Source organism: Theropithecus gelada, chromosome 7a (genome assembly GCF_003255815.1).
Source record: "Theropithecus gelada isolate Dixy chromosome 7a, Tgel_1.0, whole genome shotgun sequence".
Classification (NCBI taxonomy): domain Eukaryota; kingdom Metazoa; phylum Chordata; class Mammalia; order Primates; family Cercopithecidae; genus Theropithecus; species Theropithecus gelada.
The window spans coordinates 29,778,883-29,804,043 of NC_037674.1; the positions used below are offsets into that span (position 1 = coordinate 29,778,883).

Below are 25,161 nucleotides of genomic sequence, written 5' to 3' on the forward strand. Positions count from 1 at the left end.
ATTTTGTCAACGCAGTCTACCACTAAGCAGAAGATAATTCGAGTAGAAATTAAGGTAATTTGAAGTATATTTTTGAATTTGATATGACGATATCTTACATTGATTATTTGGTAGGCATTAGTTAGGATATAATTGTAGTTTATTTTAAATATCTCTTGTATGATATGTGAGTACCCATTATGGAAGGAATGTATGAACACATAAGAAAAACAGGCACTTGGATTTTGGAACAACAACAGCTCACTTTTTATAGAACCATTTAAGAGTCATTAACTACCCAGAATGTAACTGAGAGACCACAAATATGAAACAAGGATGACAGGAAGGTAAAATATTTATTAGACTATCCACAAAGCCTATGTAGTTGACTTCTATGATTACTCCCCATTCAAAGCCTATATACTTTTATCTCGACATGAACTTAACAAATTTGATTAACTGGTTTTCTGTGCAGTGGTGCATCAATTCACAGTGGAGTCAGCTAGAGTTACACTGATACAGTTCCAACAAGGCAAGGAGACAGCCTCAATGTATATGGGTATATATACATCTACATGTATGTATACAAGAAGAAAGAGGAAGGAAATTAGAAAGCAGAGCACTATGGAGGGTGATTAATAAGTGGATCTTAAGCTTGGAAAATCTTGTTGTGATGTAGCAGAGCCCCAGATTCAATCATACAGCAAGGAAATCTAGAAAATGTAGTCTGGTTGTGTGCCTGAGAGGAAAAGGACATAGTCTGATAACCAGTTAGTTAAACCTGCCACAAATACTGGGGTTCTTGATGATTTCTGTATTACAAGTCACTGCAAACAAACAAACAAACAAAATCTTATATTTAGTATTTGCCACTTGGGGCAAACATCACAGGTAGATCTCATTATATAGAATCATATCATTTCTTTTCATTTTTGTTTGTACTGTCCTCGAGATTAACCTGTATCACCAATTAACTCAATATATTGAAAACCTTTTATTACATCAGTTGAAGTGCATAATGCATGAAAGAACCCAATTACTCTTTTGTTGAACTGGCAGAATAGGCAAACAGATACTGATCTCCCCTGTTTCTGTCCACAGAGAACAATAAATATCAGCTGATGGTGCATGAGAGAAACAGCATAAATGGATAAAGATTAATTCCCATGGGTTTAGAAGCAACTTTGTAAGGAGGAAATGATTAGTAATTTTTCTAATATATTTTCCCAGCAAAGAGGCTGGTAAGACCCTGATACTTAGAGTATGATAGCAGGTACACTCTTAGGAACTAGAATGAGTAGTCTCTAGATAAGAATAAAACCAGTTTTAATTCTTTAGAAAGATTACGGTATCTTTCCTATCTCCTTTCCCATATCCATCCTCAACAGGGAGACTTGTGAAGTGAAGAAGTGGTCTGCCTATGTGTGGCTGCAATAAAGTAGACAGAAGTGTTTCTTTTGCGGGAACAACAGGAATGAAGAGACTGTAGGAATGTAGGGAGTTTGCAGAGTCCAGAAGGATGAATTGGAGGAGATCTGTAAGTTCTGAGCAGAGCAGTCAAATAAGGAGGAAGAAACAACTTCTATGGTTATGGAGAATTGAAGTACAGATGGGTTAAGCAAATAAACTGAAGGTCTTGTCTGAAAAACTGACCAGAATGTGGCCTACTGCTGGCTTTTACCTGCTTTCCAAAGTATAGAGCCTACTGCATTGCAAGGGACAGGGATTGGGAAACTTTTTTTTTTTTTTTAATGGCACGGCATAAATTCAATATTCACTCAAACTTACCGCCAAAATATTTAAAAACATGAGTAGAGAGAAACGAAAAAGCTCAGGGTTTTCATTGGAAACATAGTTACATAATTTCACAGACATGCACACGTCTTAAATAGTATCCCATTTAAGGAAGGAAAAATGTCTTGTTTTATGTAATGTTTCTTTTGACATAAATTCCTCTCTCCCACTAAATACCACTATCAGCAGATCATTTCATTATTAACTTGTTCACTTAAAGCACAAAGCAGAGAGCTAAATTCATCTCCTCCAAGAGACCACAACATCCTGTACCTCTCGAAAATCATGGTACTTGCCATATTGTATTGAATTGAAAGTTAACATATCACCGTTTCCTCCCTACGCTCCATCCACTTCAGATCAATGTGTCCATATTTGTATTTCCAATGCCTCACATGCAACCTAGGGCAAGATACACACCCAATAAACATTTTTTGGTAGTTAATGAAACTGAGTTGCCTTTTTCTTTAGCATCTGTTCATGTGCAAATACTCTTGGAAAAAATGACACATTAATTCAGGCTCCTTCCTAACATTTGCAGACACAAGAGCATCGATGAAGGTCCACATACCATAGACCTAAATAGTTATATTTTATAAATCTAACTAATAAACTGTTAAATAAAACATATCCTAACTTCCTACCTAAAAGAAAACCCTTCATATCAACATGATAAAAATTGTATGTAATAGCAGTTATATTTTAAGATGCTAAAAGCTGGAAAAATGCAAAAGTTAAAATGTAATTATCAATATGCATATTTGAGTGTTATGCTTAGATTGGTAATATTTTTGTTTTTACGTAAATGTATGCATAAATCAGTATATTTTTTCAGAAAATATACTTTCTCACCTTTATTTTAGCAAAATCACTAATTTGTTCTTACAATAAAAATTTTCAGATATTTTACATTTGGCTTAATGTGGTGCCAAACAATACCTTTCCTAAGTCACATGATATCTGCTTGTTTTCACTATTTTCTCTTTTTAAAATTAAAGCACACCTTCACTTTGAAATGTTTTCTCTCTTTTTTCTTTTCAGCCTTTACTTTTTCTAAATTCTACCTATGTATTTTCTTTTTCTACCAAATCATAGTTTACATACCTTGTTAATATTTAAAGGATTAAAAAATAAAAGGTTGCTGTATTCAAAATATACGTTTAAGTCTACAATTTATACAAAGGTTCAATTTAAACTTTCAAATACAAAAATTAAAACAAAATGATTTCTATCTGTGTTCGCAGATACAGTTTATAGTTTTCAGAAAGTTTTTTCTAAAGTACTCAAAATATTTATTTAAATGAAAACAAAATACAAATTATAAATATTAGATATAAACTTCTATGGTAAATCATTTGAATACAGTTAAAATTTAGTTAAGCCTCATGTATCTAGATTTTAAAAATAAAATAAAACTATTGACAATTTTAACATTAAATGGCCATCTAGTTGGCAAAGAAGTATCAGGCTTCATGTATATTAATATAGAAATTTACATACACAAATTTAAACATCATATGAATTATTTAATATTTAACATAGTTCTCAACCATTATGTGCACTTTTTTAAATTAATGGTACTGCAGAGATTTATGATGATCTTCAGATGCATACAGTGGAACCAAAGGAAAGTAAGCAATGGGTGCTTGTTAATGATGCTTGACTATGCAATAATCTACTGCATTTCTGCTATCCAAAGGAAGAATTTGGCAAATTAATTAGTTTGCCCCTTCTCTTACCTAAGTGCTTCCAGAGCACAAATTTCTCCCCACACTCTAAAGCAGTATCTTCCTGTTGTCAGCAGTGGTACAACCTGCAAACCTTGGTAGCATTTGGACACTGTCACTTTTTGTTTCTAGGACACAGGAGGCAAAATGGTCCAAAATGTTTCTCTGGGTCTTAGAGGACATTAATCATAAGAGCAGGTGGTGTTACTCACAAGAGTAAATGCTTAGTATTCTGGCTTGTTCTGTGCCAGCGCCAAGTGTAAGATCCCAAGTGATAGAGGAGCCCAAGAGCTATTTAATGATGAGTCTATATTTATGATAAGTTGAACCTTCTAAATTCATCAGTCCCAAAGAAAATGTCTCCATTGGTCTGGGTTTCATGGTAGTGTTGTGTTAAATTTGTACCTGAGTTTATCAAGTAAATGTTTTCTCTTAAAGAGCACAGGGATACTAGACATCTGAAGAGAGAGGTTAGGGGAGAGCTTATACTGAATGGTGAAAAGAGTGAAATGAATTTGGAGGGAGCTAAAGCAAAATATCATCTTGACTAAGATTTTGTTTAGGAGTTTGGCCTAGAAGTATTAGTTTATTACTCTTGTTTCTATGTGAGTACATGTCTTTATGTTCCCCTCCCTCCCTCCCTACCTGTCTCCCTCTCTCCTTCTCTCTCTCTCTCTCTCTCTCTCTCTCTCTGCTCTACAACTTGTCTTGAATTAATCCTTGTTCAGATAATTTGAAAATGTTGACCTGGGGTTGAATTCTCTCTTACGTTCACTATTGGGATTTCAGTCCCTCATATCAGGTTTTGAAAAGCAGGGATGCCTTTAATTTGTTTATAACAATCTAATTGCTTCAGATAGTGTTTTAAGAATTTAGCTTAGAATGTAAAGTGTAGGATGTTTCTGCTATAAATCAAAGTCCTTAGGAGACTCACAGACCTCAAGCACAATTTCTCAGAGGGCACATTCAACCTGGATATAGCTAGGTATATTTTGGGTTTCATTGTGTTTATAGTTGTAGCGAAAATTGGCCAAATATTATTAAGGAGGGAAAAATAGCATAAACATGCTCAGTAACATTATTTGTCTGTATTCCCCAGCACTGTATGTCCAGGTCACAATAGCTTAACAACTGTGTTAAGCTATATTTTTTGAGCAAGAGAGAAAAAAATGCCACATAATAGGAAATCCTGCTAAAAATGTATCAGAAAAGCCAAAGGGTGTAAGATAATTTTAAGTAAACCTACAGAATGAAGAAGAAATCATATGCCTCATAAGTTAGAGATATTTTCTCTCCTTTTCAACTATGTTAATGCTTTAGGGGGTAAATAACTAGGCCAGAAATGTGATCTACTCACCTCATATCTCTATTACTAATTAATCAATGATTATAGCTCCTGACTCATGTTTTATGCATGCTTAGAATTTTAATTCTCTCTGTCACTTTGCATCAAGCTAAAAGCAGTGAAAATATGAACATTTGCAGATAAATAGAGAAATTTTAGTATGTTATTACTCTGTAACTACATCAGACTTTTCACATTTTTTAGTAAGATGGATTAGAACATTGAAGTTATTTCGCATTACTGCTTGACCTATTCTATGTGGGACTTATAATTATTTCTTTATTTTGTAAAATTTTAGGTCTGCTTTTAGCAATTCATTATACCTTTACATCTAATATACTAATTTCTTCCTTTTAGAAATTCTATTAATAAAAATAGATTGGAACATAGCAGCATTGTTGGCAAACCAAGCTTTATTAAATATTTGATTTTATCTGTTATAGAACATGAAAATCAGCGGTTATGCAAGAGCACCGATTATATGAACTTGCATTTCAAAGTTAAATGGTTTTATAATGAATATGTGCGTGAACTTCCCGCCTTCAAGGATGCTGTTCCTGAATACTCCTTGTAAGTAGTGATTTTCACACACACACCTTCAGATCTAATTCACAGTCCTGTAAAATTACACCTGAATTGTGCAGCACTAAAATCTCTTCACATAATCTTCATTGGAATGAAGAAATTTCTGTTACGAAGTTGACATTACAGGATTTGCATGTCTTTGGGAACCATATTTAATTAAATTGTGTTGCATATTTCAAATATGCCCTACCTGGATATTCGACTCAAAGACAAAAAAATACATAATAAGACATGGCTCACGTGATAAAATGTATGATTTTCTGTAAAAGTACCAGAACACAGATTTTTTTAGGGGGAAGTATGGTGCTTGTATATTGACCGATATATTCACATTTTCCTTTTTATTCAAACTTTTAACTGTCTTAGGAATTCGTATTTCTAAAATAGAAATAGTGGTTTAACAGGGAACTTTTTCATAAATATGCCTCTTTCAAACACATTTATAATCACACAAAGACTCATGTAATATTCTGCATTTGGTATGTATTAGAATTCTATTTTATTCTATTGAAGAGGTCTTCCCTGTGCCAGGCACTTGCCAAGTGCTGTAGAGCAATAGAAAAGAAACTAAAGACCCCACCCTGAAAGGAACTTATACTCTAGGAGATTCTGATAAGCTCAAAGATCATGATAAAGCAAGGCAGAATGAAATGTGTGCTAATTTAAGGAGCATAAGCAAAGTGCAATAGGGTTTCACAGAAGAGAGAAATTACCTCTGTTTGGGGAACTCCACACAATATTCATGGATGGGATAGCATTTGATGTAGACTTTATAAAATTTACCAGGTTACAGAAAGGAAAGGGAGAAAAAGCATTAAGATGAAAATGAAAGTTATGAGCATAATTATGGAGGTAAGAATATATGAGCTATCGTCCACAGGAAGTGAGGCATATTTGTATTTTTATAAAATTAGTACAAAGTAATGTTTTAAAAAATAATGTAGGAAAAGTAGTTTTAAGCCAGATTGTTATAAATAAATATTGTGAAGCTTGTACCACATTCATCAGGCATTGTGGGAGATGGAAGAGACAAAGAATGGGGGGCAGGGAAGAGATTTAGAAGGTAATAAGTGATTTAGAGATGAAATTAGAACAGCCCTTTAATACAACTTTTCTCATACAAAGTATATAAGAAGTAGTGGGACCGTGGGATAACTTAAAAATGCTATACTATTGGGTATAGGGTGTTGGGGAGATTTTGGTCAAAAGATACAACATTTTAGTTAAGTAGGAGGAATGAGTTCAAGAGATCTATTATACAACATGGTGACTATAATTAGTGTATCGTATTCTGAAAAGTTGCTAAGAGAACATATTTTACATGTTCTCACCATAAAAATGATATGTGAAGAAATGCGTTTGTCCATTATTTCAATTTAGCCATTCCACAATGTATATGTATTTCAAAACAACGTGTTATACTCAGTAAATACATACAACTTATTTTGTCAAATAAAACATACTTAAATACAGTAAAAATTATAGTCTTCACGTTAAATAAACTGATAATGTAGAGTGATTGCAGTACATATGCAAAGGGTAAAGACATGGAAGAGAAATTTTGAAGACAGAATTTACAGAATTTGTCAATTAAAAAAATATGGGGTTAAAAAAAAGAGGAAAGGTGAAGATTCCTTAAAGAGCTAAAGGTAGATCTACCATTTAGTCCATCAATCCCACTTCTGGGTATCTACCCAGAGGAAAAGAAGTCATATACCAAAAAAGATCTCTGCACGTGCATGTTTATAACAGCACAATTCACAATTTCAAAAATATAGAACCAGCCCAAATGCCCATCAATCAACAAGTGGATAAAGAAATAGTGGTGTCTGTGTGTGTGTATATATATACACACCATGGAATACTACTCAGCCATAAAAAGGAATGAAATAATGACATTTACAGCAACCTGAATGGAATTGGAGACCATTATTTTAAGTGAAGTAACTCAGGAATGGAAAACCAAACATTATATGTTTTCACTTGTAAGTGGGAGCTGAGCTATGAGGAAGCAAAGGCATAATAATAATACAATGGACTTTGAGGACTTAGGGGAAAGGGCAGGAGGGGGCTGAGGGATAAAAGACTACACATTGGGTATAGCAAACACTGCTGAGATGATGGGTGCATCAAAATCTCAGAAATAACCACTAAAGAACTTATTCATGTAACCAAACACCACGTGTTCCCCTCAAAACCTATTGAAATGAAAAAAAAATTAAAAAAAAAAAAAAAAAAAAAAAACAAGAAAGAGGAAAGAGTTAAGCATGAGGTCTGTATGCCTAAATTGTTCGTAGTATCATTGATAGGGAATAGGAAAGTAAAACAGAGGAACTATTTTCCAGACACTTCTGCTTCTGGCTCTGTCTAGACACTCTACACTAAACTAAAATCAGATTAATATGTTCCCTGATGGCCAAAAAAAAAAAAAAGGTAAAAAAAATCAAACAGCATCAGAAAGACAACAAAGGCAACTTGAGAATCTAAGATCTCTGAGAAAAGAGAAATGCACTAAGATGAGTCCTGTATTTTGTTGCATCTTCTCTCCCATGTTCTTCACCCCCATACATCTGCCAGTTTGCAATACAGTGCTTGCAGAGCAAATGGCCAACAGTAGCTCAGAGTTTACAGCTGTCTTCCTGGACTGGAGAAACAATATGGGTGATGGTGCTATGAAGGCTGCTTGGGTTTGTGAGACCAAGATCCCAGAGAAAAGCAAACCACAGAGATATGAGCACAACATTCCACAGGCAGTTCCCACTGAAGGCATTTTCTGATGCCTAATTTGCCTACGTGTTGAGATTGGGGCAGAAAAAAAATCAAGTAGAAAGTGGGCACTAAGAGATTTGGAACTAAGTAGATACGTTAGCAGTCTCATAGTGCGGAAGGGACAAATGTTAGAGGTCAAGGCTGGTCCCCTTTGTGCCTACTTACAGTAACAGCCTCTCCTGTTGTAGCAGTAACCACCATCTGATGCCTGATAGCATAGGTTAGTTTTATAGATTTTTATGCTTTATATAAATGGAATCATACTTGTGTACAAAAAATAAGAACGAAGGAACATTATAAACAACTCCAGGCTTTCAGATGAGATCTTTGAAGGTCTCTGCCCTAGAAATAACGGCAAAGTGGAAAGAGATCAATCTAAAACCCAACACTGTCTAGATCAAAGGTCCACAATTTTTCATGGGCAATATATAATATTCATCAAAAAATTAAAGGCTACCAGACAACAGGACTAAATGACGATCTGGAGATTATGCTTCTTCAGCAATGAATTGAAAACTCAGACCCCCCAAAAAAACAGTAAGAACAAAGAAGTTTGAGAAATATGAATAAAACATTTAGCAATATCTATCTATATAGGTATCTATATTTCTATATATATATCTGATCAGCCAGAGTTTCCATAATTTTTCATTGACAATGCTTACACACAAAAAATCCATATAAAATGTATAAACAAAAATGATAAAATACATATTGTTATTAGGTACACACGGTACATTTACCAAAATAGACTGTCTCCTGAGCCATAAAACAAAACTAATACATGTTAAGGGGGGAAATCATGTATTATATATTCTTGACACTGTAGAATTAAGATAAAAATCAACTCCAAGAAGATAATTAGATAACTAAATACAGAAAATCAGCAGAATATTCTAAATGCTCATGAGTAAAGAAAGAAATCATGGTAAAAAAAAATACAAAATATTTTGAATTAAGTGCTAATAAAATATGGCACATCCAATTTTGTAGAATGCAGCTAAAACAGGAAGTAGATGAAAATTCAAAACGTTTTTGAAGTAGAATTTTAAAAGTGTGGTCTATTTAAAACTTTATTAAAGTTCTGTATTATAACCACAATTGGAAAATTATATATAAATTATACCATTTAAATAACATTAAAATCACCAGAAATAAATGTGATGAATGGCATACAAGCCATCTTTTCAAGCAACTATAAAATATGAGAGAAATTTAAGATGAACTAAATGAAATATGTAACATTCCTAAAAAGATGCATTATTATAAAGATAGTAATTCCCCACATGGACCTACAGTTTCAATGCAACCCTATGCACATTTCAAGAGATATTTTTGTGCAAATTGACAAGATTTTTAAAATGCACGTAGAAATGCAAAGTGCTTAAAAATACAAAGGCAATCTACAAACTGGAGAACTACATTATTGGTTATCTAATAAGATCGAGTTCTTAAGAGAGTGTCATGTTAATGCATTTCTCAGTCCATTCTCACACTGCTATAAAGAAATACCTGAGTCTAGGTAAAAAAAATAAAAATAAAAATAAATAGGTTTAATTGGCTCACAGTTCTGCAGGCTGTACAAGAAGCATAGTGGCTTCTGCTTCTGGGAAGCTCCCAGAAAGCTGTCAATCATGGCAGAAGGCAAAGGGGGAGTGGGGCATCTCACATTGGGAGAGCAGGAGCAAGAGAGAGTGAGGCGGGATGTGCTGCACAGTTTTAAATAACCAGATCTTATGAGAACTCAAACACTATCACAAGAAGAGCACCAAGGGGATAGTTCTAAACTATTCATAAAAACTCCACCTGCGTGATCAAACCACCTCCTACCAGGCCCCACCTTCAACATTGAGGACTACAATTTGACATGAGATTTGGTGGGGACACAGATCCAAACCATATCAGTGCATAACAAAGGAACCAAGGGAACAAAATAGTCCAGAGGCCAATTCACGTGTATGGCATTACCTGATTTACATCAAAGATGCAAATTCAATGCAGTGGGGGAATAAATGGTGCTCTAAATAAATGGTGCTAGATCAACTGGGCATACATACAGAAAAAAGAATTTATGCTCAGAATGGAGAAAAAATATCTTAAACAATTTCCAAAAATAATTGTCCGTAGATTATAGATGGTAACTAAGAAGTCTGAGGTAAGCACCCAGGATCCGTTACAGATTAATGTGAATGGGTGGAAGCTCAATGGCAAAGAATTAAAAAATTAATAAATGGGTTGATAGGGAAGAGAGCACACAAGGTCTACATTTTACAAGAGTTTGACTTTCGAAGGGAATTACAGAGTAGCTATTGGAAACGAAGCATATTTGAGACAGCATGGGAAGAACCAAGACTGGGTAGAAGTTGGAGGTAAAGAGGAGGAGATTGATTTGATGGAGAACAGGTAAATGTCTCTAAGACCTTTACTGCAAGAGAGAATGAAAGGAGATTGTTGATTCTGAATTACTCTCATATACAAAAAGAGCAGCATTCCTGTTAATTATATGCAAATGATGTCCTTTGTGGTAGGTAACATTATTAATTTGTTACAGGTGGTTTGAACCTTTTGTCATGCAGTGGCTAGATGAAAACGAAGATGTGTCGATGGAATTCCTTCATGGAGCATTGGGAAGAGACAAAAAAGATGGAGTGAGTTTAAATTACCTTCAGAATGTTCATTGCCATGATTCAGTCACATTGCTTACTTTTAACCTAATGGGAATTATTAGATTCATCGTTATTAATTGTTTCCATTCCCCAATGACCAAAATTAATGCGAAACACAATTTCAATGGTCTGGTCAGAACCCTAGAAACTTGCCTAAATTTATTTAAAAAAAAAAAATCAGTCACCCATTTTTCCCAAGTTTTTCTTTAATTCTTACATTAATCTGAATCTACAGGTTCCCTAAGCTTGTACAAAACATCTTTGTTGTCCTGGAACTTTTCCAGGATTTCTAGATTAGGAGCAGACATCCTCCCAGTTCCTCTGCAGCAGCTCCCAAAATCTTGAGCCACAATCGACTTGCTAAGCTAACCTATTGCCTGTGGGGAAAATGAAATACAAAATAACCAGTACCTCAATTCTGCAGTGGAAAAACCAATTAGCAGCAGCTTGCCCCGTGATATTAGTTCCACCACACTTTCTGGCAAAGGAAATTAATGATTTTAAAGTGCGTAGGCATTTTATTACTGGGAAATGTAGATATATGATGCGGGAGATTCAGTTGTTGATGGGAAATAATGAAGAATTTCCCATTCCCCCTCTAATGCACTGTTTGGGATGGCTTCACCTCCTCTCCTCACAGTTCCAGCAGACATCTGAGCATGCCCTCTTTTCTTGCTCCGTGGTTGATGTGTTCGCTCAGCTGAATCAGAGCTTTGAGATTATTAAGAAACTGGAATGCCCTAATCCTGAAGCGTTATCTCACTTAATGAGAAGATTTGCAAAGGTAGGTTAAATAAAATGAGTCTTCTTTTTTTCTGGGTCTGTGGCGATCTGAAAAAATGCTATTGTTTTGTGGTGTTAGTCTTCTCTGACACCCCTACCCCAATTTATTTGTAATTCTCTACTAGTAAGTTCAGTTATTTCCAAGATTCCCATCTGATTTCCTGCACTTCCTGTTTCTTTAATATGGATTTATCATCTTAAAAACTCATTTATTGTTCACATCGATGACTCAGCTACTTATAATTGAAGAAATTACCATAGATTTCCAAATTACTCACATTTCAGATGTGGTGTTTTCTAGCTGAAAGTAAGCCTTGGCAATTGCATATTCATTAATTAGGAAGACTAACCTCCTACTTTTAAAATATTAAATAACAGCCAAAAATCATTTATTTAAACCATTCTTAGAGATGACACTCTTAGTCCCCTTGGATGATACTAATTTCCCAATATAGTGAAATCTATAGGAGAGTAATTCTAAAAGTTCTCTAAGTCTTTTCTTGATGAGCAGCTGTGTTTGGGTGAATGCCAAGAAAAGAATGAAACTGGGTCATTAGGAATAGTGTTTGAAAAAGTATGTCACGTACTGTTCTTGGAATTCTGTAGGATTTAGGGGAAGCAGGATCATATGAGAATTTAAAAATCCCAGGGTAAATATATTTAGGTTAATATATTTAGTAACATATTATAATTGTACCTGATATTAGAAAAGTAACTAGAATTCACCCTCAGAGTAGTCAGGCAGGTAGGTTATGTAAGTTGGGAGACACGAGTGCACGGTAACAGGGTAGAAGGAATGCTGAATTGAGATTTCTAGACCCGGAGCTCCAGCCACCCCTTGGTAGCTCTGACCTTTCTTCAGCTGTAATACTGAACTTACCCACAATAAGCCTGCTGGGGTATAACCAAATGCACTGAATGGAAGTGTAAAAAGGTGGGAGGTCACAAGGAAGGTCTTAGAATCACACTCAGGAAAACACATTCTCTGAGGCAAGAAGAAAAGAATCCGTTCCATGTATTACTGAGGAGATGTGTGCTTTTATTGGCGCAATAAAAAAATCAATTAAGTAAAACATTTTTAATCCATGGAAATTCAATAATATCCAATTGTCAACAGGAAATAATGTAATGACGATGAGAAGCATTTTCTGGAAAAGAAGAAATTAGTAATTTTCATTGAAAAAGAAATTCTCTTTTATTAGAATGATTTGAAAATCTCTTGCAAGCATTTTTCTTTAACTCTTGCAGTGACTTACTATACAGAATAATAAATAAAAAGCAAAATCAATTAAACATAAAAATAAGTAAAATCAGTCAAATCCATTTTATCATTGTCAGCCTTTCTTTTTTCTTTATTTCCTTTTTTTTTTTTTTTTTTTTTTTTAAGACAGAGTCTCGCTCTGTCACTGGAGTACAGTGGCACAATCTCGGCTCACTGCAACCTTCACCTCCCAGGTTCAAGTGATTCTCCTGCCTCAGCCTCCCAAGAGTAGCTGGGATTATAGGTGTTCGCCACCATACCCGGCTAAGTTTTTCCATTTTTGGTGGAGAAGGGGTTTCTCCATGTTGGCTAGGCTGGTCCCAAACTCATTATCTGCCTTTCTATCTATAATTTGTATTTTATATAACAAAACAGATAAAAAATGGTTTGTGTTTACTGTAATTAGCCATTTCACAAGAACTGCAAACTATTGGAATTTGTTTTTATTTCATCAGATGTGACTGACTAATTCGTTTTAAAACTCTACCCTTCTAAGTATTGGAATCCTTATATCAAAATATTCTAAAATCTCATTACCTTTATGGGATTTATATTGATTTAAACAGTCTCCTGGAGATAAGACATATTAATTGTATCTGTAGAGATTTTAAAAATTTTGCATTTTAAAATGGGATTTAAAGGGACAATTTATTCTTACTAAACAGGATATAAGACTGAAAAAGGTACCAAACAAAATGCTTCAAATTTCATGTCAAGAACATTCAGAAGCTATGATGAGTGATAAAATGGGTACATGAGTAGTCAATATTCCTATGACTATACTACTGCTCTTGACAAGTATGGGTAATTTAATTTTAAAAATAGATATGAAGTAATGTTATTTTTAATATTGCTTAAAAACAAACAAACAAATATTAAGTCCTGGGTATGAGTCTGGCTGTTTGCCAGGTGTGAGATACTGTGGTAAATGACGCACACATATTTCTATTCCTTGTTCTCTGGGAACATAATTATAATTTTTAAAAATAATAATGATAATTCATTGAGCATTATTATATGTTAATCACTTTATATATTTTCGTATTCTTCACAACCATCTAATTAAATGGGTGCTATTATTTTCCCTCATTTCCATCCATGATGAAACACTAAAAATGTTTAAATAATTGAAATGATATGGATAGAATCCTTTCAACCACTAAACTATACTCCCTTCTCATTCTGGTGTGATCAGAACTAAGTTAGAAATTTGGAGAATAGAATCTCACTATTTGTTTTTTACCCTTAAGGTCAAACCCAGGCATTTATGGTGGCAGAAATGGGAGACCCCATCTTACGTTGGATGTGTTAAAATGCATTACATAAATCAGTGAAGTCACATTTCTAATGTTGCTGAACCAATAGCCAGTTTTCTTGTCTTCCTTGTGTTGTTCTAATACTGCATTGTTCCATGCATAAAATGTGAGTGAAAAGATGGATTTTGAACCACACTTCTTATCTTACTGATCATAACAGCAATGCACTAGATGGAATAACTGGAAGTGTTGGCAGGATATTTAGCCCACTCCTAATAGGGTGGCATTAGCTCAGAAAAACACAATGCCTTTGTCTGAGTAAATTGATGGCCATCCTACTCAATACTCCACCAGTAGCTGTATGTCAAATCAGAACTGATCATAGCTGAAAGATATTTTAGTCACCCTGTCTGATCCTTTAAATGCAGCAGAATCACTCTCTGTACTGCCACACTGCCATTAGAATTTCATGTTATTTAATCTGGAACTTTTTGAATAGCAGCTCTTTATAGGTATCCATAAAAGAACCCTCTACTCCTCATGACTGTTTCTTTAGAACAAGATGCAGCAGCCCCTGCTAGGCTGTTTGTTCCCTCCCTCTGCACTGTACTCTCTTCTGAAGACCAGTAGTTCCCCAAAGATAAAATCATGACCGAAGCTCACACACCCAGAAGTCCTATGTTCCAGGCCTTGCCAGGTGCCCCTTCCATCACAGCTCCTCTCTGAAGACTTACCTCCACCCTGTCATGCATTCGTTAAGATAGTGCTTCTCAAACTTTGTATGCATTGGAATTACCTTAGACTTGTTAAAACCCAGACAGATGGGGACCACCTCTAGCATTTCTGACTCGGTAATTTGGGATAGGACCAGATAATCTGCATGTCCAACAAGTTGCCAGGTGATGCTTATAATGCTACTGATTCCAGAACTACATTCTGAGAACCAATGAGTTAAGCATGTCATAAGCAACAGCTTATTAGTATTAAAGAGCTATTGTGTGGTAGTGGTTTACTTAGCTGAATAAATTAGAATGAAATTGAAGTTGCCCACAAAATGTACATTGCATGCTCTCGTTCAAGTGACATCGTACATTAGTAAAGATGGGAGTTATTATAGCAGTGTACTTGCAACTCTTACAGGCACATAGCTTTAAGCTATATTCTTTTTTTTTTTTTTTTTTTTTTTTTGAGACAGTCTCGCTCTGTCACCTAGGCTGGATATATTCTATATGACTGTGCACTTTTTCTTACCTGCAGCCCATCCTGGCTTGCTAACGATTGGCGTTTGTAGGCTAGTACATGTGACATCCCAGGATCCCTTGTCTCTAAGCATAAATTCAAGGGACTAGGGTTTTTCTATGAAGTATACTCAAGCTGTAGGCCGTAGGGCATACTTCAAGAATGATTGTAAAGAATATCCAGCTTCCTCTTTCTTCTTTAGAAAACAATAAAAAACAAAAAACAAAACCCAGGCTGTTCAGCAAGTCACCCGGCAGCTGTAGGATGTAGAGGAAGCAAAATCATAAGAATTTTAAAATCTCACATGGCACTAAGTTGTAGAGGATTTTCACATAGCCCAAACTTTACCTTAAGTAAGTTACAATGTCTGAGTTACAACGATTGCCTAAAGTCAGGTTTATGGTTTGTGTTTATATGTTGTTGTGTATGCAATACAATATAATGATTCTTCAAGTTTATGATGCCATCAAGAAGCTGTAGACTGAGAGTAGTGTTCATATGTACGAAAGAATAAGTATTTCATAGGTAAGTCCAAAGTAATTCAATGTTATGTCTAAAGTAAAATTTGAAGAGACACATTTGGAAGATAATTCAGTCTGATCAATCATCTGTTTATCAGGATTTATTGGTCTGCTGCTTGATAACATTTTATATTTTTCAAGGTCAACTTTGTATTTGAGTTGATGCATATTATCACGTTACTGTGTACTTCAACACACTATTGATTTTCTGTCTGTGTGTTATCTCTTATTTCAGGATTTCATTGTGATTTTAAAAGTGTGTAAGCAAGCTTATAATCAATTTAGCAAATTCAGGTTTATAAATTAAACATTCTTCTTCAGCTTAACACTTTGGAGTGTCCCCCTCAGTTGATTTTGAGCCACTAAGAAAATTCAGATATATGTTGTACAAATAAGAAAATAAAAGCTTTTTAGTCTTTACTTTGCTATCAAAAGAGATGACATTTCTACTGCTATTTGCCTTACCTCTTCTAAGAAAATCATATCTACATTCGGCTTTTAATTTAATCTGTGTATAAAAGCAGTAGAGTGCAAACTCATTCATGCATCTTTAAGTAATTGAAATAAAATTTAATTAACGTAGTTTATTTTCCTCTGTTTTGCATAATTAATGAACGCAGAGGGCATTCTTAGGCTCAGAAACAGTTATTAGAGAGAGAAAAAAAATGTAGAACTAAGATGAAAAAGGCAGCAAGAAGGTCACTTAGGATTAAACTTTACAGTGTATTTGTAAACTACATACTTACCTGGGTCAAGTTCACAATGTTTTCTTTCTCAGACTATCAACAAAGTGCTGCTCCAGTATGCTGCAATTGTATCAAGTGATTTCAGTTCCTATTGTGATAAGGAAAATGTGGTAAGTAAAAATGTCTCTACTCTCAAGTATCTCTCAGCTGAGATTTACTTCTTCAAAGTATGAGTAAGCAAGAGAAATTGTTGGCTTTCAGTTTTCATAGAGGATAATAAGAAATAAGGATCTTAAGAAGTTGAAAACTTCTCCAGGGTTCTTGAACCGGTTTTAATACAGGATTTACAGGAAGGTTGAGAGTGTCTCAGTGCCAGCCAACGTGTGGTTTTCCATGTGATAAGGAACAAGACTAGAATAAATAATTGAAAATTCACGTACTCATAAAATACTGAAGCTGGGAAAAACAAGAGACTTAAAAATTAGATGAGTATTGGCACCAACTAGTTTCATGTTGGCACTAATACTAAAATAAGTGTAATTTAGTCTTTCAGTTTTCAAATAAATTGCAAAGGTTAATATATGCAACAATGCTGATTTCTATTCTGAATCATTAAAATAGCTTTTTTAGATGATTTAGAAAATGTTTATAAAATTCAAACTAGTATTGAAACTTAATAAAAGGCATAAAGAAAAGCAAGATAAAGGTATTTGACATATAGTCAGATTTATTTTATGATGGAAGGTGAAAGCTTTCTTATCAATCCGTAATATTAGGAGAAATACAATGGCAGCATTGTAAACATTTTGAAAAACAGTAGCTCTGAAAAAAAAAGTGTTTAAAAAATGAGTATAGGGTTTTTTTAAAAAAAAAAAAAAAAGAAAAAGAAAAACCAGTTTTTCCCCCTCAAAAAATCAGTTTCGCTATCAGGTGAATCTAAATTATTCTAAAGAAAGCTACTAGTTTTCTCCCTGAAACCTCATTGACCTCTTGCTGACAGCTCCTAATGGTTCTTGAGAATTCTATAAGATGCTTCTTTTCCTTAAATTAATATGCTGCCCAGCAATTTTATTAGAACTTTTTGACAACTCAAACAATGATTTCTAATTGCTCTTGATTATTCTCAAAAGGCAAGATATTTATTTATTGAAAGTATGTTATTTCTGATTAAAAGATAATACATGTCTAAAGTGTTACATTGAAAATGCAAACAGTATCTGATAATTTCACAAGAGGATCTTGTTTATATTAGGACAGCCAAATTGAAGATTTTGAAAGGTGGCCGTGAACTCCTAAGGCTAATTCCTGCCATTCAGAAAGGCAAATTAGTTTTTAAAAGCCCCTGCAGAGTTCCACGTTATGTATTAACATTCTGTATTTTACATTGAATAAACACTGAGATAAAAATCATAACCCAGTGTTTATTATATTATTCTATGTACCCTTTCTGTAGGTTTTATACTTTTAAAAATTAAATCTTTATAAAAAGAACCAAACGCCCTCCAAATATTACAACAAAGGAACTTCCTTTTCCTTCCCTCGGTGCTTTTCCTCCATAATTACTAATATCTTGACCAGCCTTATACACTATTGCTTAAATGCCAAATATCATTTTAGCTTTTATAAAAGAATATCACTTGGTTACTTGGCTTATGTTTTCATTCAAGGCAAATTGAAGTGCTTTTGTACATTTCCATGAGCATATATAGTTACTATTACAGATACTTATTTATAATTATTTCAATATAAGATTTCAATATCAAGACCACTGAAACTTGTACATCTTTCAGTATATCTATGGTAATGTAAATTTCATCTGCAAATTGAGCTAGAAGCATCTAAAGATAGACATCATTTAAGATATGAGCATAATATAGGCCAGGTTTGGAAGCTCACACCTGTAATTCCAGCATTTTGGGAGGCCAAGGTGGGCAGATCACCTGAGGTCAGGAGTTCAAGACCAGCGTGGCCAACATGGTGAAACCCTGTCTCTACTAAAAATACAAAATTAACCAGGCATGGTTGAGTGCACCTGTAATCCAAGCTACTTGGGAGGCTGAGGCAGGAGAATTGCTTGAACGCGGGAGATGGAGGTTGCAGTGAGCCAAGATTGTGCCATTGCACTCCAGCCTGGCCAAAAAAGAGCGAAACTCTGTCTCAAAAACAAACAAACAAAAAAGATATGGCCATAACATTTGAGTTCTCAGGGTTTAGAATTAAAGACCAGAGTTAAATAAAATATCCATGTCAGAATAATTTGTTTTCTGTTGTAACACTTTAAATTTGAAATGGGTCAAAATATTTTTATTCATTTTATTTCACATTCCAAAATATAGCAAGACATCACAATCTAAATTAGAATTACTTTTATTTTGAATAATTTAAAAAATATTTTAAACTCAGAAATACTTCGACCATGTAGAAATATTCCTAGTCTGAAAGACACTAACTTTCATATTCACTATGTTTCAGTTTCCTGACTTTGTTCCAGATTGAGATATAATTAAAGGTATTATTATATTTTTAGGGAAAAAAATCAAGATATGAAAATAGGAAGATACAAATTACTTTAATATAGGTTGTTTTATCTTACTAAACTCCTCAAAAAGTAATATCCTTGAATTAGGGTAATGTTTCCTTTGCTGTCAGTTTCTTTTTTTCATTTGCTATGAAGTTCTTTTTTTCATTTACAATGAAGTTGTTGAAAGTAAAAACTTTCATGATTAAATTTAAGGTGAATTTGTGTAATCTGTTCCCAGGAGCAGTTTGATGAATTGATTCAGTAAAATTGAACTTTGAATATTTCAAGGTCAGGGAAATGTTAATGAAAAGGGAGAGTCTCGTATTTATTTTTGTCTCCCTCTGGATAACTGCATCTCTTTTTTTTCTCTGTAGTCTAACTTGGGGTCAATAGCGATCCATGTCAAGTGAGCCAAACTGTCCATGTTCATTTGGTTCTCAGTAGCTCTTTTTAATCAGAAATCATCATAGTAAGAAGAGTTGGCAGCTGGCCTTTCTTTATAAAGCTGGTACTAGGGTCCTGTTATATGTGACAGTAAAGATTAGCTTGAATGTTAATATCAAATAATCTAAGAAGAGTCTATCAAGCTAACTTAGACCTATGGGAAACCAGGTGATAGTAGCCCCTCACCCATGTAGTCTTACTGCTTCTCATTATAAGTCATTGTTTTACTTTGACCTTGGATTTCTCCCTGATGTGATTGCCCAGATTCACACCAAATCTTCCCATTCTGCAATTAAAAATAAGTGCCAATGACCCTACCTCCTAGTGAAAAGATAGGCTATTCGCTTAGTTTGTAGACTTGGGTCAAGATGCTGAATCCTCTGAAAATGTGGCCCTACTCACTATGGAAAGGACTAAGCCCAGATCAAGTAGTACTCAATCATGGCTATGGATCAGAATCATTTGTGGAACATTTTGATTCAGCTAATTAAAACAGAATCTTTGGGGCATACATCTCAGATATCTGTGTTAAAAAATAAAGTTTTTAAGTGACTGGAATCAAGGAAACAGAAAGGAATTTTTAAATTGTTTGCATAAATCAAAGTGATGATGTGGTCACTTTAAGAGTCAAGTAGAAAGTTTTTCAAAGGTCATTAATGTGGCTAAAGTAATAACAAAATCTTTCCACTGATAAGAGCTAACACCTCTCTGACATCCCGTGAGTCCTTTGCATGACTCTGGTTATTGGCTTATTTCCCAGCAACTTGGAAGATACATCCATTTTCCTTCCTTTGTCTGTTTATCTTTCTGTGTCTGTTTTCCTCTGATATACTGGCTCTTAGGAATCAATATACAGCAAAGATTAAATGATTCTGTAACTATTATGAATTGTTTTCTAATTGTGGATTAATTTTAACTATTCTAAGTTCACATCTAGACCTGTCACAAAGCTTTACATCTTTGTTATTGTTATATTTCTGGATCCTTGGAAACAAGTAGAGAAACATTTTCTAAGCCTGTATTTATTATATGTACACCACTGTGCAGTAGTTTGTGAGTAAGAAAAGCAGAAAGAGACACAGCAGCATGTACAATGTATTTAAGGTTGGCCGGTGAGAGTGAAAACCAACTCAAATGTAAAGCAATATAAAACAAATGCCAAGTGAGAGATAAGATAAAATCCAGGAAAAAAGAACACTCTAACCTAAATGATGGATATGAGTCAAATAAGCAAAGAGGAAAATGAGAAGAGAAACACGGGTTAAAGCCAGAGGCAAAAGGCTTTGAATACTAGCATGTGGTCTTTATCTGCAGCCAGAAAATATATTTAAGTTTATTTTTTATATGTTTTTGCATATAAAAGAATCACATGGTATTTTGTTTTCTAAAACAGTAAAATAATAGAAGAATTTAAGCTAACCTTTTTCTAAAAGTAAATCTCTAAAAGCAAAAAATGTGCTTACTTTCTAAGTATGAAATGTTACAATGTTAAAGATAAAAGAAACTTTAGCAGCAAAGTTTTGCTCCAACGGTTTATTGTCTGAGTATGTTATTAAATTTCATTCCCCAATGTGGCATTATATTTTTCCATTTCCCTTCTTAACTGTTACAAACTATAATGTCGAAATGGCAGAATTATTATATACATCAAATATACTAGGAAGCCAAGATAGCTATTTGTAACCACCTGTTAAGTTAAACTCATTCAACAATTTTATATAAAATCATTGCTCATAATATTCTTTTTTTCTATATTTAAAGCCCTGTATCTTGATGAACAATATTCAACAATTGCGGGTCCAGCTGGAAAAAATGTTTGAATCCATGGGAGGGAAAGAGGTGGGTATCTTTTTCTCCTACGTTTGCTAAAATCTTACTTAGAGATTATTAGCAGCGTATCTCTTGCTATGAAAGAGTCTTAAGTTTTAACATGGCTAAGAACAGGAGTTGATAATAATCTAAAATGTCATTAGCAACTAAAATGATTATTATCCACAACAGAATACTTTAGTACACACATTAGAAGTATGAGTGGGAGGCAGAAGATAGTAGCCTTTGGTCTTATGTGTGTGCGCATGTGTGCTGGTATGTGCAGTCACATATACACGCATATATATTTGTATGCTAATGATTTGTAAAGTTCCATAAATTGTGTTTTTCACTGTCTTGTACAATGTCAGTTTGATATCAATGTTCTGAAATATGCTTTGTGGTGCTATTTGTTTTTGATGTACTGGTAGTTTAGTTTATTTTTTTTTTGAGAGGAGTCTCGCTCTGTCGCCCAGGCTGGAGTGCAGTGGCACAGTCTTGGCTCACTGCAAGCTCTGCCTCCTGGGTTCACGCCATTCTCCTGCCTCAGCCTCCTGAGTAGCTGGGACTACAGGCGCCCACCACCAGGCCCGGCTAATTTTTTTGTATTTTTAGTAGAGACGGGGTTTCACCATGTTAGCCAGGATGGTCTCGATCTCCTGACCTCGTGATCCACCCACCTCGGCCTCCCAAAGTGCTGGGATTACAGGCGTGACCCGCCGCACCCAGCCGGTAGTTTATTTTTCACATCGAGAAAGTTGTCAAAAATGTGTTGTGTGCTGTGTCTGTAATGTGTCGTGTCTTTGTCTAACATCTTTGACTTGCAATTCCATGAGCAGAAGAAGGAAGGAGAAAGATTCTTTTATGAGGTTTGTGATAGTAAGCATCTTTTCCCTTACCTGGCTGTTTCCTCCAACCTTCACTCCATACCTAAAGATCATTGCATTTTCTACTTATTCTCATTTGCTTGTTTGGAACAGACAGAGAGTGAAATACTAGCTATGCACCTGCATCTTCCTGCCTGCCACAGTCTTCTCTTTCATAAACTGACCTAAGCATTCAGGGATTGAGGACTGGAGAAGGTGCTGAGAGGGAGGGTCACGAAGCAGGGTTTCTCCCCATGCCCTCATTCCCCTTGAAACAATCTCAAGGGCAGCTATGTCAAGAATATGTAGATAGATATTTCTGTTTAAGATTCCTTTATATTGTTCCTTCCTGTGGGAAAGTTTCTGAGATGTGCGTAATGCTAAGATGCATTTCAAAGTAAATATCCCTTTTATTTCTAAATTTATGTGGCTACAAATGTTTCTTTTAAGATTTTCTTCTTCCCATGTGATTTTGCTTTTAACCTCAAGGAGATGTTTTTACACTTCCCCAATGTCTATTTCTTTTTCAGTATTTTGAAAAATGAACTTGCTATTTAGCATTCTACAATGGAGAAACACTAGAATACATGTGCGATGATGCAAAACTTTAAAAAAATGAACCTTTATGAGCTGTGCCTTCGTTGCAATCTCAGTTTTATTTGTATAAAATAAGGCCTCATTCCTTAAAGTGTGTTAATGCTTTATGTAAAGTTTGAGGCCATTGATCTTATTTTGAAATTATTCTGCTGAATTAGGTGAGCACAACCAATTAAGGAACATAACATGAGATTTCCTTTTCAATTTTACTGATGTTTTATATTCAGACTTGAAGTCCACTTAGCATTTAGAAAAATGATGAAGAAATTATTGATTTCATCTGGGAAATATTATCTCCTTTCTGTAAATTTTAAAGCCCACAAATCATTTAAGAATAAAGTTCTATTTAAAATGTCATATTTCCATAAATTTCTCCTTATGCTACTTATGCTATTTCATTACTATTCTGTGTTTGAACTCTAATGTGAATAACATATTGCTGAACTGAATTTAATCAGACAAATCAGACCTGTACTTAAAGGAAACTGTATGGGCCAAGTCCCTTGCTCATTAAAAATGTTATAAAGTGGCTTCTTCACCAGTCAAAACTGAATTCCTTATTTCAGATAGAATTGCTGGTTTGAAATATACAGGTTTCACACTATATATTTTATTTCAAATATATGACTAAACCATATAACTCCTCCTCTTATTGAAGAAAATGATGAAAACAAATACTGAACTTGGTGCCTTCTCCCTTTAAAACTCTTGCAATGTCTATTTGATAAAGTCCTCAGACACAATTTAAGAAGAAAACGTAATTAAATCAGTGAAATAAAATGAATGCCTAGATTCTAACAATGTAATCTGCTCCTTTGTTTTTCTAAATATTTTTTTCATTTATTTCCTTCCTTTCTCTACCCTTTTCGGTGATTTTCTATTTCTCCTGTTTTCTTTTTCTCCTATGCATAGATCTTTTCTCTTATTCTCTTCCATTTTCAGCTCAAAGTTTTAGGTAGGGCCAGTCAGAGTTGGCACAGAGATTGATGAAATGTCAGGAGGAAGCAAGACTTGCATTCAAGTCTGAGTGCATCATGTGTCCTCCCAGAAAACAGAAGCTTAATTGATACAGAATTATGATAGAGTTTCTGATTACTCTGGGGTCTCTAGGCAACATAATTTCAAAATAATAAGCAGAGTTCTTCCAATATTGTTGTATAAACATAGCAGTATCTAAATGGTTTCCTTAACTTAGGACTTTTATAAAGATGAAAAAGGATTTGATTGAAAATTACAGCATTCACCCTTTGATATGAGAAAATTACAGAATTCACCCTTTCATATGCAACATGTGATACAGACATGTTCAGGGGCCTTTAAAAGTTATACAATGTGTTCCAATTCAAATTCCCATTTTTTCCTTGCAGTGGAACTGGTTGTAAAACCTTTGACTGGTATTGTAACCAGTTCCACTGTAAATAAGGGAAATATTCCAGGCTAGACCTTATTCTTCTTTTAAGAGTTTCTTTTTATTTTATCCCGCACCATCTGTGCTGAGATACGTACTTCTTGCTATATAAATTAAATAGCAAATAATTGCTTGTGCACTTGCTCAAAATGGTTTTTAATGCTATGTGTTTATTAGTTGGCTTCTAACAACAGCATTGCTTTCCTCTAATATTATACCACCTGCAAAGTGCTGGCTGCTTACAGGCATGACTGTGTGCTGCTGCAGCTCCCTGCTGCTTTAACCTGATCACCGTGTAGTTGAGGCAGCTGTTTTTTCTTCACAGAATCAGCCTCTTTTCCCTCTGGAAATAAAAAGTGTTTAAAACCTTTCTTCAGTGGAAAAATCCATTCTCTGTATGGAGTTCAAATGGAAGCATTGCTTTAACACCATGATGATCTTGGGATTATGTTTTTGACAATGGTTCCTAAAACAGTCACTTAAGCAATCTTTGTTAGACAGTTGCATGCACAATATCCTATGGGCCATGTCAGCACATTTACTTTCTAATGCCCTATTTAGGGGGGAAAAAAAGTCAAAAGAGAAAAGCAAACCACTAATTTTCTTCTCCTATAAAAGTGATTTTCCAACATACTTCTCTGCATACAAATCAGGGGCATGTTTTGGCATAACATCTCTGATTCCTCTAGAGAATATAAAAAAATAAATCTCACAAATCATGAAGAAAAACTAACCTTTAGGAATAGAGTACAGAGTCTGTTTTTTTAAAAGCACCTCAGGGGATTTTTTTCTGTGGATACAGTTTTGGGAATCACTATACTAAAACAAATAAAATAGCCAGCCCATGTTATAGATGTATTAGAGCTACAAGTTAATTTACACTACAATCCCCGTACAATATTACC

At 34.5% G+C, this 25,161-nt stretch overlaps 1 protein-coding gene across 2 annotated transcripts in view; it reads left to right on the forward strand.

Annotated features, from left to right (window-relative positions):
• Nucleotides 1–25,161, forward strand: part of UNC13C (unc-13 homolog C) — a 690,142-nt gene that overhangs the window by 530,843 nt on the left and 134,138 nt on the right. For both annotated transcript variants that reach the window (XM_025390112.1, XM_025390110.1), the window contains exons 19-23: nucleotides 5,289–5,415; nucleotides 10,751–10,847; nucleotides 11,506–11,649; nucleotides 16,704–16,781; nucleotides 21,338–21,415. In XM_025390112.1, the coding sequence (XP_025245897.1) occupies nucleotides 5,289–5,415; nucleotides 10,751–10,847; nucleotides 11,506–11,649; nucleotides 16,704–16,781; nucleotides 21,338–21,415 (524 nt within the window). The remainder of the gene's footprint in view (nucleotides 1–5,288; nucleotides 5,416–10,750; nucleotides 10,848–11,505; nucleotides 11,650–16,703; nucleotides 16,782–21,337; nucleotides 21,416–25,161) is intronic.